This window comes from Cydia splendana, unplaced genomic scaffold, assembly GCF_910591565.1.
Source record: "Cydia splendana unplaced genomic scaffold, ilCydSple1.2 scaffold_46_ctg1, whole genome shotgun sequence".
In the NCBI taxonomy this organism is placed as follows: domain Eukaryota; kingdom Metazoa; phylum Arthropoda; class Insecta; order Lepidoptera; family Tortricidae; genus Cydia; species Cydia splendana.
Window position 1 is genome coordinate 309,933 of NW_026946889.1, and position 13,105 is coordinate 323,037.

A 13,105-nucleotide genomic window follows, 5' to 3' on the forward strand; every position below is an offset into this window, starting at 1 on the left:
GATTTTCCGTTTATATCAGAAGGTTTAGATTTTGCGGGACCGTTCCATATTTTAAATAGGAAGGGTCGAGGTGCTAAATTAATAAAATGCTATTTATGTTTGTTTGTGTGTTTACGCTATTCAATGTTTACACTTAGAAGCGGTTAGTGATCTAACAAAAAATGCTTTTATAATGACGCTTAGGAGGTTCATTGCGCGAAGGGGCAAGCCTGCGGAAATATTCTGTGACAATGGTCGAAACTTTGTCTCCGCGGCTAAAGAAATAGGTCAATTCATAAAAGATAATCAGGAACCTATGTCTGATTTTGCAAATCAAGAATATATAAAGTTCATATTTACTCCAACTTACGCACCTCACTTCGGCGGTATCTGGGAGGCCGGAGTAAAATCCGCAAAGCACCATATAAAACGTGTAATAGGCAATAGCCATTTGACATTTGAGGAAATAGGAACTCTATTTGCGCAAGTGGAAGCGATTCTAAACAGTCGTCCCTTGTGCCCCATGTCTACGTCCCCTGACGACCTCCTTTCCCTTTCTCCAGGGCACTTCTTGATCGGAAGACCACTGACTGCACTGCCGTCGCCTGCACTGGAGAACCGCCAGGAGATGTCTCTTCAACGTTATGCTAGGATAGAAAAGATACGCCAGCATTTTTGGAACAGATGGCAGAGAGAATATATATCCGAATTACAAGAGAGAACCAAATGGAGAACAAACACTGCCAAACTTAATTTGGGCGACTTGGTTCCGCTCCACGAAGATCACGTGCCTCCGCTATGCTGGCGCCTTGGAAGGGTTACGCGCTTGTTCCCGGGAGCCGACGGTGTTGCCAGGGTTGCAGACGTAACCACCACAAAGGGATGCGTACGACGACCACTCGTTCGCCTCTGCCCTCTACCATCACCGGAGGATTTGAAATTTTGAAATGCTGTTCCTTTCAACGAGGCGGGAAGATGTTCATACTCCTGAAGCTAGTCTGCGATTGCTGTGAAACGATGATTGTTTGCCTTCAACATTCAACAGGCGCTTACAGCACCGATATTAATAATTTTATATATCTACCCGCCCCTTGCACTTTCTCATATAGAACATGTAAGTGATGTAAGACGTTCATCGTCAAATTAAATAGTTTTAAATATAATTTTGGGTTTTAATAAGTAAATTAAGGCTCCGTAATGTACACTACGATACACCAGTGTCCTTGTGTCCAGGATAGCGCGGTTTACAGTGTCTGATTGTAGTTGGATAGCGTCCCGCTGTTGACTAGCATAAGCAGTCCTTATACTCGTACTACTCCTGAAACATTAGTTTTGTAGGCATATAATGTGTGTAATATCCCACTTCTGATGTCAGATTTTACTTTAGTATTATCATTAATAAAATGTAAGTGTGATCTTTGTTTTTATACTACGCATTTCACAGGCACAACATTGGCATTTGACATAAGTTTCGTCTTATCCATGTTCATTTTCAAGCCCACCCGTTGTGAAACTCGGTTGAGGTCATCGAGCATCATGCTGAGTTTCTCTATCGACTTTGCCATGACTACGATATCGTCGGCAAACCGAAGGTGAGTGATGTATTCGCCGTTGATGTTGATGCCAAGTCCTTCCCATTCCAGGAGCTTGAAGGCGTCTTCCATTACGGCAGTAAACAGTTTCGGAGAGATAACGTCTCCCTGCCTTACGCCTCTTCGCAATGGAATCGCCCTCGTGCTCTGCTCCTGTACTCGGACCGACATGGTGGCGTTACTATACAAACACTTCAACACTTCGATGTACCGATAGTCAATATGGCATCGCTGAAGATACTCAAGCACCGCCCATGTTTCCACCGAATCGAAGGCTTTCTCATAGTCCACAAACGCTAAGCATAATGGCAAGTTATACTCTTGGGTCTTCTGTATAATTTACCGCAGCGTATTGATGTAGTCTATGGTACTATAGCCTTTTCGGAAACCGGCTTGTTCGGGAGGCTGGAAGTCATCAAGTCTGTGTTCGAGACGGTTCGTGATTACCCTTGAAAACAGCTTATAGACATGGCTCAGAAGGGTGATGGGTCCGTAGTTCTTCAATAGGTTGTTATCACCTTTTTTGAAGAACAGCACCACCTCGCCTCTATTCCATGTTTCAGGTGTTATGCCCTCGGACAAGACGGAATTAAAGAGCTTCTGGAGGACTTTAAGTACCGGTGTTCCACCCGCTCACAGAAGCTCTGAAGTGATTCCGTCTTTGTCCGGCGCCTTGTTGTTCTTAAGCTGCTTCAGGGCCATCCTAATCTTGTACAGACTGATGTCCGGGATATCTTCGGTATAATGTCGGGACAGCTTGGCTCTTGGATCTCCTACCAAGCTGTCAACGGGCTTTGCGATCGAAGTGTATAACTGTCCATAGAACCTCTCGATCTCGCCTAAAACCTCCGCTTTGCTCGACGCTATGCTGCCATCTTCCCGTTTCAGCTTTGTCAGCTGGCTTTGCCCAATAGAATTGTCCTTTGCGAACACTTTGGAGCCTTGGTTTCGCTCAATAGTCTCTTTAATACGGTTAGTATTAAAGAGACGCAGATCATGTCGCAAGGACTTAGATATACGTCTATTGAGCTGCCTATATGACTTCGCGTCATCGGAAGACTGCAACTGTAGCGAGCGTCGTTCAGCCATGAGGTTTAAGGTTTGCTCGGTCAATTCTGAGGTCTATCTTTACGGCGGGGTCTAAAAAACTTAAGACCCTACTGTGTAGACAGTTTCCACTAGCCCGTCGTTGATTTCGTCCACTGAAGCCAAGTTCTCTAGGCAAGCAAAGCGGTTAGAGAGCTCGAGTTGAAAGCTTTCGGGGTTTTGAACATGGGCTCGAGTAGGTCGGAGCGTAGACTTCATCAGGCTGGACTTTTCAAGTTTAATATTGATATTCAGTGTGCCTCTTACCATTCGGTGATCACTACCGGTCTTTACCCTGTTGATCACAGAGACATCACTGAATATCCGTTTCTTGTCGGTCATGATGAAGTCTATCTCGTTTCTCGTGGAACCGTCAGGACTCATCCAAGTCCATTTCCTGATATGTGTTAAATATTAACGCCATCTACTCGACTATAGGCCAAAGGTATGGTGCAATCTTTTCGAGCGATGGCGCCATAACCTTCAGCCTACTCTCGAGTAGATGGCGTTAATATTAATATTTAACAAGTTAACACATATCAGTGAAAGAATAAGGATCAAAGTCAAATGGCGTTCTACCAGTTTTAATCTTCTGTCGAAATGTGGCAGTAAATTTACAGTGGCTACATAATTTACTTTGACAATCCGCGTCTATACACTCCATTCTTTTTGCTAATATCTACTAGGTGATATTGTATATGGGTGGTAGGGAATGCAATCCCGCATGAGGAATTCAATCCCGGTATTCAGCGGGATTGTCAGTCCCAGTCCCGCGGGATCCCGCAACTTGTATACAATTTTACCAATTGGTACTAAATTTGAAGGTTTAAAACAAAACGTAAACAAAATTTAGAAATAGCACATTGTGTATTAAGGGCGGTAAACAAGAATTTACGAACGAATGTGAATTGAAGGCTTAATTAACACGAATTCGTAATTCTTGTACCGCGGTACACACAAGTTTTTCATCACACTTGTGAGGAAGAAAGAGGGAAAATCTGCCTAATTTCGGACGTACATTACAGCTCTAGGTCCAAATTTAGGATTTACGAACCGCATCGCCTAGCTAGCAAGTATGTATGACGGAAAAAGATATTACAGCCCTAGGTCTAAATTAAAGATTTACGTGTAGTAACACCTTTTACTAGCAAGTGTGGTGAAAAGTTTTTATTTAAATTCTCAAAGAACAATTATTAGACATTACTGGTATACTTACCTACGCCACGTTGTTTTATTATTGCTTTACACAACTTGCATTTAGCACTTTGCGAATCTTCCGCCTTCAAAAAATACTTCCACACACAGCGTAAGTTTCCTAGTAGGCACTGTCGCCAGTACCTGGAAATTCATTAAAAATACCGGCGACTCTAACATACTTAACAGTATTTACAAGCAAAAATATTCATTCATATAAATAAATGTTTATTTTTAATATTTAACCAAAGTAAATATTACCCAATGCAAGCAAAATATTGACAAATTCGGGCGAAATTATCTTCCGTGTCCTTATCCCTTCCTCCACAGACAGTGGCACAGTCGTGAACACAGTCGCTCCTTAATCCCGCAAATCCCGCGGGATCCCGCTTAATTTACGAGCGGGATTAATCCCGCAAATTGCATGCGGGATCCCGGTATTTCGGGAACCTGGTATCCCGGTATTGCATTCCTTAATGGGTGGGGATTCATTTAAGGCCTTAACCTTTTGAACGCCACAGACGGCAATTGACGTCGATCGTTTTTTGATGAAAATCTACTGAGAATCATCCCACTTTTAGGTTGGCATTATTTATTCACAAAACTAAATTTTACTCCCGTGGCGTCAGTGGCACGGCAAATGAATGCGCCGTTTGGCGTTCAAAAGGTTAAGGGGCCTTGACCCCCGTTCCGGGTTTTACCTAATGCAAATGTTGTCCATCGCAATCCAACGTGGCAACGCAGCGAGCGTGATGGGCACCTTTGCGTCGGGGGCAGCCCGGGACGGACTTCAGTAGGCAATTTATTATATAGTTATTTAGTTTATATTTATATTTAAGTTTAGTTATTAATTAGTTTTATGTTTAGTTTATGTGTTATCTTAAGTCAAATAAAAGTACCTATGTAACAAAAAATTGTACTTAACGTAAAATCCATAATGGAACAAATTGTTTATGATTGCTTTCAAAAAAATCCGTCCTTACCCATATAAAGTCTGTCAAGCCATTTCTGTCAGTTGAAAAAAGCGGCAAATTTAAAAAATTTAGGCGCGAAGGGTTGATTTACGTCTCATAGAAAATTTGAATTTCGCGCCTTTTTCTACTGACAAAGTTGCTTATCGTCATCATCATTCATCCGATTCATCATTTCATCAATCATTCGTTTTGTGTTTATATCGATCCTTTTTTTTAATAATTCTCGTTTATTATTGGGATTTTTATCGCACAATGACACTTGGTCTTGAATTTTTTTAATTCGTTAAAAATTGCTATATATGCACTATGACAATAACTTTCCGGCAAACGCTCCAATTCATATAATATTATTCTTGCCATATCCTCGTTCCGGGGGTCCGCAATGTCTCGATCGCAATAATAGTGAATATTAGGTAAATCGCGAGTCGAATATTCCAGGGGATCGACGCGATTATTATCGCAACCCTCCAATGAAAATTTTATTGTCCCTCTCGCGTCTGAGTGCATTTATCTTCTGAAAAGATCGAAAAAAAAATATAATATCTGCTGTATTATCTTAGTCTAATCACTTTATTTTTAAAGTAAAACAAGTAGGTAAATAATTGCGTAATTAATAATATTATTGAAGTGCAATTTCACTGAAACATTTGCTGCCGTGCTAAGTGGTAACATGCCAGGTAAGTAAACATATCAATAATAAATAACCTAACGAAAACAGATTTAATATGAAATCAAACTATCGATATGAATGAGCATGTCACTACTTTTCGTTGCCTCTGTATTGTATAGGTGAGATATAAGTACCTACCATCACACGCGTCGAAGAGTTCTTTGGTTGGCGGCGGCACTAGCCGCTACTCGCTATAGCTCTGGTTACACGTAAGTACCTTTTTTTTTTGACGGAGTGGGAATGCACGGTGTGTGGGACTCGCCGCTCCTTGTTCCTCTCTTGGCGAAAGGGGGGGAGAATTTGGCCCTACCCACTAAACCCACTCCGGCGTTTCACCCTCTTTGCCGTTCGTGAGGGCGCACTGGGATCGATGACATTTCACCACGGCGCCCTCCGGCAGCCCCGGCTTATCGCCAGGGTACCCTCACAATGCAGGGGGGAATCAGAAACGCTTGATCCCCCCCTACGACGTGTGTGGGGCCGTGCAATGCGGGTTAAGTACCCGCTGGCCCCACTAGGGCTCGAGGCGAGCATATGCTCTCCGCCTTCGACCCTGCCGCCTGCGTCTGAGAGGAAGCGCGTCAGCAGCCGCTTCTCGTTCCCTCTCCGCCTCCTCCTTCTGCGACATGACCTCTTCGCAGAAGGAGGCCACCGCTTCCCATTTCCTCTCGCTACCCAGCATCGCCGCTATTATGCTGTGTAGCGAAAGGTCCGCCACCCCCGTCGCTGCCCTAAGGGCAGCTCTTTCCACGGCCCAGCGATTACACTCTTCCAGGGTGTGCTGAGCCGTATCGTCCGCCGCGCCACATTCGTGGCACTGAGGCCCCGGCTCCCTCTGTATTTTGTGCAGGTAGTGTCCGAAACAGCCGTGTCCGGACACCACCTGCGTCACCCTAAATGTCAGGGCCCCCTTGCCCCGATCCACCCACTCGTCCATTACCGGGAGAATAGCCCCTATAGTTCGGGTTCCATAGTGGCCATCCTCCAAGGCCTCCCTCCATCTCTCTCGCAGGCGCTCCGCGGCTGCCCGCATCACCCTCTCGCCCTTACACGTAAGTACCTACCTACACATTTCTATAGGCACAAGCTTGAAAGTGTCGAAAAGATTTGCGTACGTACCTACCTACCTATACCTACTTATATGAAATGGACTGGACTCACGCGGCACGCGGCGCGGTAAGCGGCGCCGCTGTCGTCCAAAACATTTCCATTCAATTCTATACATTTGATTGTGCCGCGCAAACCACCGCTCGCGCCGCCCGATACCGAACGGCACGATCAAAATACATACTAGACTTGAATGAAACTGTTTTAGACGACAGCGGCACCGCTTGCCGCGCCCCTCCCTGCATGGCGCGTGCGTCCAGTCCGCGGCCTTATGATTTACTAGATGAGAACCCGGCTTCGCTCGGGTAAAATCATGGTCTAATAAAACATGGTCTTCTATTCCCAGAGTGACACAGGCCTACGTCACAATAACATGGCCGCTATATATAGCGCTATCGCATATTATCATATAGCGCTGTCGCATGATGACGTAGGCTTGTGTCAGTTAGGTGACCTAGAAAAGACGGGAATAGAGTACCAGGCGGAGTATATTATTATACCATGCATGGGTAAAATAAATAGTAATAGGTACCTACCCACTTGACCGTCCGACGATAGCATAGTATCCGAAAAAAATATGCTCTTAACCGTCCGCGGGAACCTTACTATCCAAAGGGGTGGAAGAAAGAATTGATTTCAGAGCCATCTAACGGAATATTTCGGCATTATTTCCTAATTCTCTTGATGGGACAACGTAGCCTAACAAAATAGTTAGCTCTAAAAAAAATTAGATGGCAGTGTAATCATAATTTTTGTAGAAAATTCTGAATGCGCTGCGCGGGGCGTGCGTCGCTAAAAAAACCCGGACGGTTGACAGGAAAACAGTCTCGCGGGCCGGACGGTTGAGTGGCTACTCATTTTTAATGAAGTAACTATTTACTTTTAGACTTTAAACCTTCATCAAGGCGGTTACTCATCTCCAAAAAACTTTAAATCCAGTTATAAAAACCTCGAAAATATTTCCCCTTTTTTGGAATGTTTGCCCGAAGTATCTATCATTGCCTACATTTTCAAGAGCCCGATTGATTGCAGGTTTATTTCGCAAATGATTTAAAATGCAACTTTAAAATCCATAGTAATGTTAGTGTGGTGTATTTGCATGTGTGCGTCCGCACGCATACAGGCGCGGCTACTTGTAATGTACAATTACCAGTAATAAACGAGCATCTATCAGAGCCGGTTGTTTCACTTAAGTACTTGCAGACACCTCACTGGCGACGATCCGCGTCTTACCCGCGTGTGTATTTAAATTAACCGTTATAAAGATGGCTACTAAAGCTCCTATCGGAAATTTAAGTCAGTTTGACCATAATACCCAAGAATGGGAAATTTTCAGTAGTCGTTTGAAGCAGTTCATCGTTTTAAACGAAGTTAAAAATGAGATGAAACAGGCACTGCTACTGACACATCTGCATGACGATACATACCGGCTATTGAAGAACCTTGTGTACCCAAAAAAGGTAGAAGAAGTTGGGTACGACGAGCTGTTGAAGGTGCTCGACGGTCATTTTACTCCGAAGAGGTGTACCTTCGCTGATAAGAGCAAGTTCTACGAGGCAACTCGTGAAGTGGGGGAAAGTGTCGAGAAGTGGGCGGCTAGGATCAGAGGACTCGCCGTACACTGCGAGTTTGGAACTTCGCTGGACATGCTGCTGCTGGACAAGTTCGTGCTGGGGCTACGCGCCGGCAAGGAGCGCGAGCGACTCTTCGAGCAGAACGTCTCCACACTCACGCTGGCGAAGGCGATGGAGCTGGCACAGCAGACGGAGTGCGCGCAGAAGGCGCGCGCAGACGCGGTGGCCGTGACCGTGAAGCAGGAGCCGGTGTACCGGGCGGGCGCGCAGCCGTCCGCCGGCCGCCGGGATCCCGAGGCGAGGACCTGCTCGGTGTGCGGTATGAGGAGCCACGACGAGAGTAGGTGCAGATACAAGTCCTACCGGTGCCAGCTGTGTGGTGAAAAGGGACACCTCAAGAAAGTGTGTACTTCCAAGAAGCAGTCCAAGTGTCGTGTGAACAATGTTGAAGCGACAGAGTTCTCGGCAGAAGGTGGAGACTGCGATAGTTGCCAGGAATGTAAACTTCTAAGTTTAAGGTACGTTAATTATAAGCCAATATTACTGAATGTATCTGTTAATGACCTTGAATTGAACATGGAACTGGACTCGGGCTCCGGTGCTACCATTATTAATGACAAATTATACAAGGAAATGTTCCCTAATGTTTCATTATATAAAAGTGATCTAAAAATGTGTCTATACAATTTTCATAAAATAACGCCCATAGGTTTTTTCGTTGCGAAAGTAAAATTTATGTTAAAAGAACGATTATTGAAAATTTACGTTATAAAAAACGGCGGACCGCCAATATTGGGCCGTGATTTTATGACAAAGTTTAATTTGTCATTCACTGTAGATAACAAATTTGTTACAGATGTAAACATTAATCAGAGCTCGAGTGAGGTAACAAGGTTGTTAAATCAATTTAGAAGTTTATTCGAAGAAGGGTTGGGCGAATTTAATAAGTTCAAAGTCCACTTGCAATTGAAAGAGAACGTTAAACCTAAGTTTTTCAAACCGCGGTCAGTTCCGTTTGCTCTAAAAAAACGGGTAGAGGAAGAAATCGATCGGCTGGTAGATTTAGGTATACTCGTACCGGTTAATTTTTCTGAATATGCAACGCCTATCGTGCCTGTTTTGAAGGAAAATGGCAAAGTCAAAATTGCAGGAGATTTCTCGGTCACATTAAATAAAGACATGGTTATCGATAAGTACCCGATGCCGCGTATAGAGGAGGTGTTTGCTAAAATAGGCGGTGGTGAAAGTTACACGAAATTAGACCTTAGCAACGCGTACAATCAGTTCGTTTTGTCTGATAGCTCTCAGGCGCTTACGACCATTAGCACCACGAAGGGTCTTTATAAATATACTAGGCTAGTTTATGGTCTCGCCAACGGCCCTGCTATTTTTCAACGCGCTATGGAGTCGCTGTTGGTAGGTATTGACGGAGTCAGCTGTTGGTTGGACGACGTGTGTGTAACGGGACCGACGAACGAAATCCATTTGGCGCGATTGCGAGAGGTTTTGACAAGGTTTAGCGATGCAGGTTTAAAGTTACAGAAAGAGAAATGTGTTTTCTTAGGTGATAGTGTAACTTACTTAGGCTACGAAATTAATAAGAATGGCTTACAAACGTCAAAAACAAAGGTGGAAGCTATTCATAAAGCACCAAGGCCGACTAATGTAACGGAGGTAAAGAGTTTTTTAGGACTCGTAAATTATTACCGTAGTTTCATACCAAACGCGTCGAACATGTTAAGTCCTCTACACGAGCTACTGCGCGCGGCGGCCAAGTGGGAGTGGGGACGTTCGCAAGAACAGGCGTTTCAGGCAGTAAAAAGGGAGCTGGGCTCCGAGCGGGTGCTGGCTCATTTTGACCCGGAGGCTCAGCCGGTGCTTAGTGTGGATGCAGGACCTGGCGGGTTAGGTGCCCTTCTGGCACAACGCGACCCGGCAACCGGCGCCGAGCGCCCTCTCGCGTTCGCCTCACGCTCGCTCAACGCTAGCGAGAGGAATTACAGTCAACTTCAAAAAGAAGCTGCGGCAATCATTTTTGGTGTTAAAAAGTTCCACCAGTATCTGTATGGAAGGCAAAATCCGTTCGTTTTAAAAACCGACCATAGGCCTTTGTTGTCCATTTTCGGCAAAAATAACGGCATTCCGGTCATGACCGCTTCCCGGCTACAGCGATATGCAATTATTTTATCGGCATATAATTATAAGGTTCAGTACATAAGTAGTGCTAATAATCTCGTAGCTGATTATTTTTCTCGTGCGCCGTTGCCTAACATGGACAATGATGAGCATAACGAAGATAACGATGAGGTGTCTTATTTAAATTTTTTAGATGAAAGTGTGACACCCGTGACAGCTGATAAAATAAGACAGGCTACCGGAAATGACGCCACATTAAAAAAAGTTTTTAAATATATGAGTATCGGTTGGCCGCGAAAGATAAGCTGTCCATCTATTTTACCTTATTTTAGATGCAAAACGGATTTACAAAAAGATAATGGTATTCTTTTCCGCGGTCACCGGGTGGTTATTCCGACAGTATTTCGGGATCAGCTGTTAAGTGAATTGCACACCGGACATTTAGGTATTGTCAAGACAAAAAGCGTCGCGCGCGGTAAGATGTGGTGGCCTAACATTGACGGCGATATCGAGCGCTGGATCGGCTCATGCGCCGCCTGCGTGGCCGTGCGCGCCGCCCCGCCCCGCGCCGCTCCCGCGCCCTGGCCGCGTCCTCCCTCTGCCTGGTACCGGGTGCATATCGATTACATGTCCATTAATCAGAAAGTTTATTTAATTGTCATAGACGCATATAGTAAATGGTTAGAGTGTCTATTGATGGACAAAGGTACTTCTACTCGAGCGCTGATATGTAAGCTTAAGGAAATATTTTCCAGATATGGCGTACCGAATGTCATTGTATCCGACAATGATATTAAAATTAATTCTGCCGAATTTAATTATTTTTGTGATATGAATGGCATTCGTTACGTCACTTCTCCAGTTTATCACCCGGCCAGCAATGGTCAGGCCGAGAATTCTGTGAAGACATGTAAAAAGATGATTAAATGTATAGATAAAACAGATAAGTCACAAGTTGAGGATAAACTGATGGGTTTATTATTCGAGTACCGTAATACTCCCCATTGTTCCACGGGTCAAACTCCAGCGAGTTTGATGATGGGCCGTAATTTAAGATCACGGTTGGATCTTGTGATACCAGATGTTAATGAATGTAATGATAATAACATTGACAAAACTGTTATTGACGATTGTAGAAAATTTAATGTCGGTGATCAAGTATGGGTTAAATGGTTTACTGAAAAAAAGGAGATTTGGGTTCTAGGCACCATTCAAAATAAAATTGGTAACAGAATGTTTTTGATTTATGTGCATACTAAAAATACTGTATGTAGACGCCACGTAGATCAAATGCTTAGGTATACAGGTGATCAATTTGACGTCATTAATGTAAGCGAGGATGCCGGGGCTGACGAGGACTCGTGGTCACCACCAGTCGAGCCGCCAGCTTCGGCTGCCCCCGCGCCCCCGGCGGCGTGCGTGTCCCCTCCGCCCCCCTCCCCCCGGGCCGACAGTCCCTTACAGGCGGATGTACAGCCGCGTGACGTAGTGAGCGATGAGGCCGATGAGTATGATACAGGGCTTTCAGGGGAGGAGGAAGTTGAGGAGCGTGAGGGGCCGCGCGCGTCGGCCGCGGAGGTTCCGGAGGTCGCGGAGGCGGCGGTCGCACCTGCCGCGGAGGAGGCGCCCGCGCCCGCCGTTACTGCCGACGCGCGGTTGCCGCCGCCGCGTCCGACAATTACTAGACCGAATTTAAGGCCCAGAGATAAAAAGATTAGTTATAAGAGTTAATGTTATTATGTTGTGTCTGTTAGTTATTATACTTATTAGGTAGTATTAAAATACTGATGTATTGTTTATTCTATTGGCAGGTCTTACAATTAAAGGTGGAGAAATGTGGTGTATTTGCATGTGTGCGTCCGCACGCATACAGGCGCGGCTACTTGTAATGTACAATTACCAGTAATAAACGAGCATCTATCAGAGCCGGTTGTTTCACTTAAGTACTTGCAGACACCTCAGTTAGCCAAATATTTAATTAGTATGAAAACTTAATTCCGATATAAAATCTAAAAACTGATAAATAACCTGACCTAACCTGGGTTAGGTTAACCCACTTTTCTGGTCGCAGTTCGGTTCTCTAAAGGCTGCAGTTCTAACCTAACCTAACCTGCTCTCTTGTTCCATTTCGGTTCTATGAGGGTCGTAGCTCTAACCTAACCTAACCCACTTTTCAATCTCAAAAGAGGGAACCCAAATTTCTTGTACCCATCATGACACTAAAATGAAAGTGGGTAGGTATGGAAATGAGGGCTACAGTTTTATCTCATTTCGGAATTATGAGAAGATGAAAATAATTGGTTGTCAAATGTTAAGGTTAAAAATGATGGTTCTTCTGGGTATAGAAATTTCGGTAAAGCTTAATGCAGACCAAAGAATATAATACTCACTAGGAGAAGAACGGTAACTCCATACAAAAAAATGTCACCAACCGTTTATACGTTTATACTAGTGGCGCCGTCGTTGTGTACCAATGGAACTAAAGTTGACAACCGGTTTAGCTTGGCGGGTATTGGTAGGTAGTAATTCTGTTGATAAACATATTTTGTTATCTTCATATCACGAAATATACGAAAGATGCAAATATTACCCCTTGTTTGTGGTATTATCAATTGATTTAAATAAAAGGCATATTTATGTTTATAACATTGTATTATTTTATTTATTAAAAAAATGTTTTACATATAGAAATATACACTGAAAATTAAACCCTGACAACTTAATAACAAAATAGACATTAATAAAGCGCATTCACAAAGTTTTCAGTATAATACAAATAACTTTAGGCATGCC

The 13,105-nt window shown here is 44.1% G+C and overlaps 2 protein-coding genes across 4 annotated transcripts; one reads left to right on the plus strand and one right to left on the minus strand.

Annotated features, from left to right (window-relative positions):
* Positions 1 to 6,009: 6,009 nt before the first annotated feature.
* On the minus strand, positions 6,010 to 6,528 carry LOC134805625 (uncharacterized). The gene has a single exon (XM_063778892.1). The coding sequence runs from the start codon at positions 6,526 to 6,528 to the stop codon at positions 6,010 to 6,012; it is 519 nt and encodes a 172-aa protein (XP_063634962.1).
* Positions 6,529 to 7,688: 1,160 nt separating this feature from the next.
* On the plus strand, positions 7,689 to 12,237 carry LOC134805631 (uncharacterized protein K02A2.6-like). Of its 3 annotated transcripts, none has more exons than XM_063778900.1 (2): positions 7,689 to 10,924; positions 12,124 to 12,237. In XM_063778900.1, exons 1-2 carry the CDS (start codon positions 7,868 to 7,870, stop codon positions 12,199 to 12,201), a joined length of 3,135 nt encoding a protein of 1,044 aa, XP_063634970.1. In that variant the 5' UTR covers positions 7,689 to 7,867; the 3' UTR covers positions 12,202 to 12,237. The 3 variants fall into 3 exon arrangements, with proteins under 3 accessions (XP_063634970.1, XP_063634972.1, XP_063634973.1); XM_063778902.1 differs by having other exon boundaries at positions 7,689 to 8,694; XM_063778903.1 differs by lacking the exon at positions 12,124 to 12,237 and having other exon boundaries at positions 7,689 to 8,694; positions 9,033 to 9,183.
* Positions 12,238 to 13,105: the final 868 nt, after the last annotated feature.

Excerpts from the sequence above, each read along its gene's own strand:
- LOC134805625 (XM_063778892.1), bottom strand. The coding sequence starts at position 6,528 with ATGCGGGCAGCCGCGGAGCGCCTGCGAGAGAGATGGAGGGAGGCCTTG.
- LOC134805631 (XM_063778900.1), top strand. The coding sequence starts at position 7,868 with ATGGCTACTAAAGCTCCTATCGGAAATTTAAGTCAGTTTGACCATAAT. Across the intron at positions 10,925-12,123 it reads CTCCCTCTGCCTGGTACCGG|GTCTTACAATTAAAGGTGGA; the intron begins GTGCATATCGAT and ends TTCTATTGGCAG.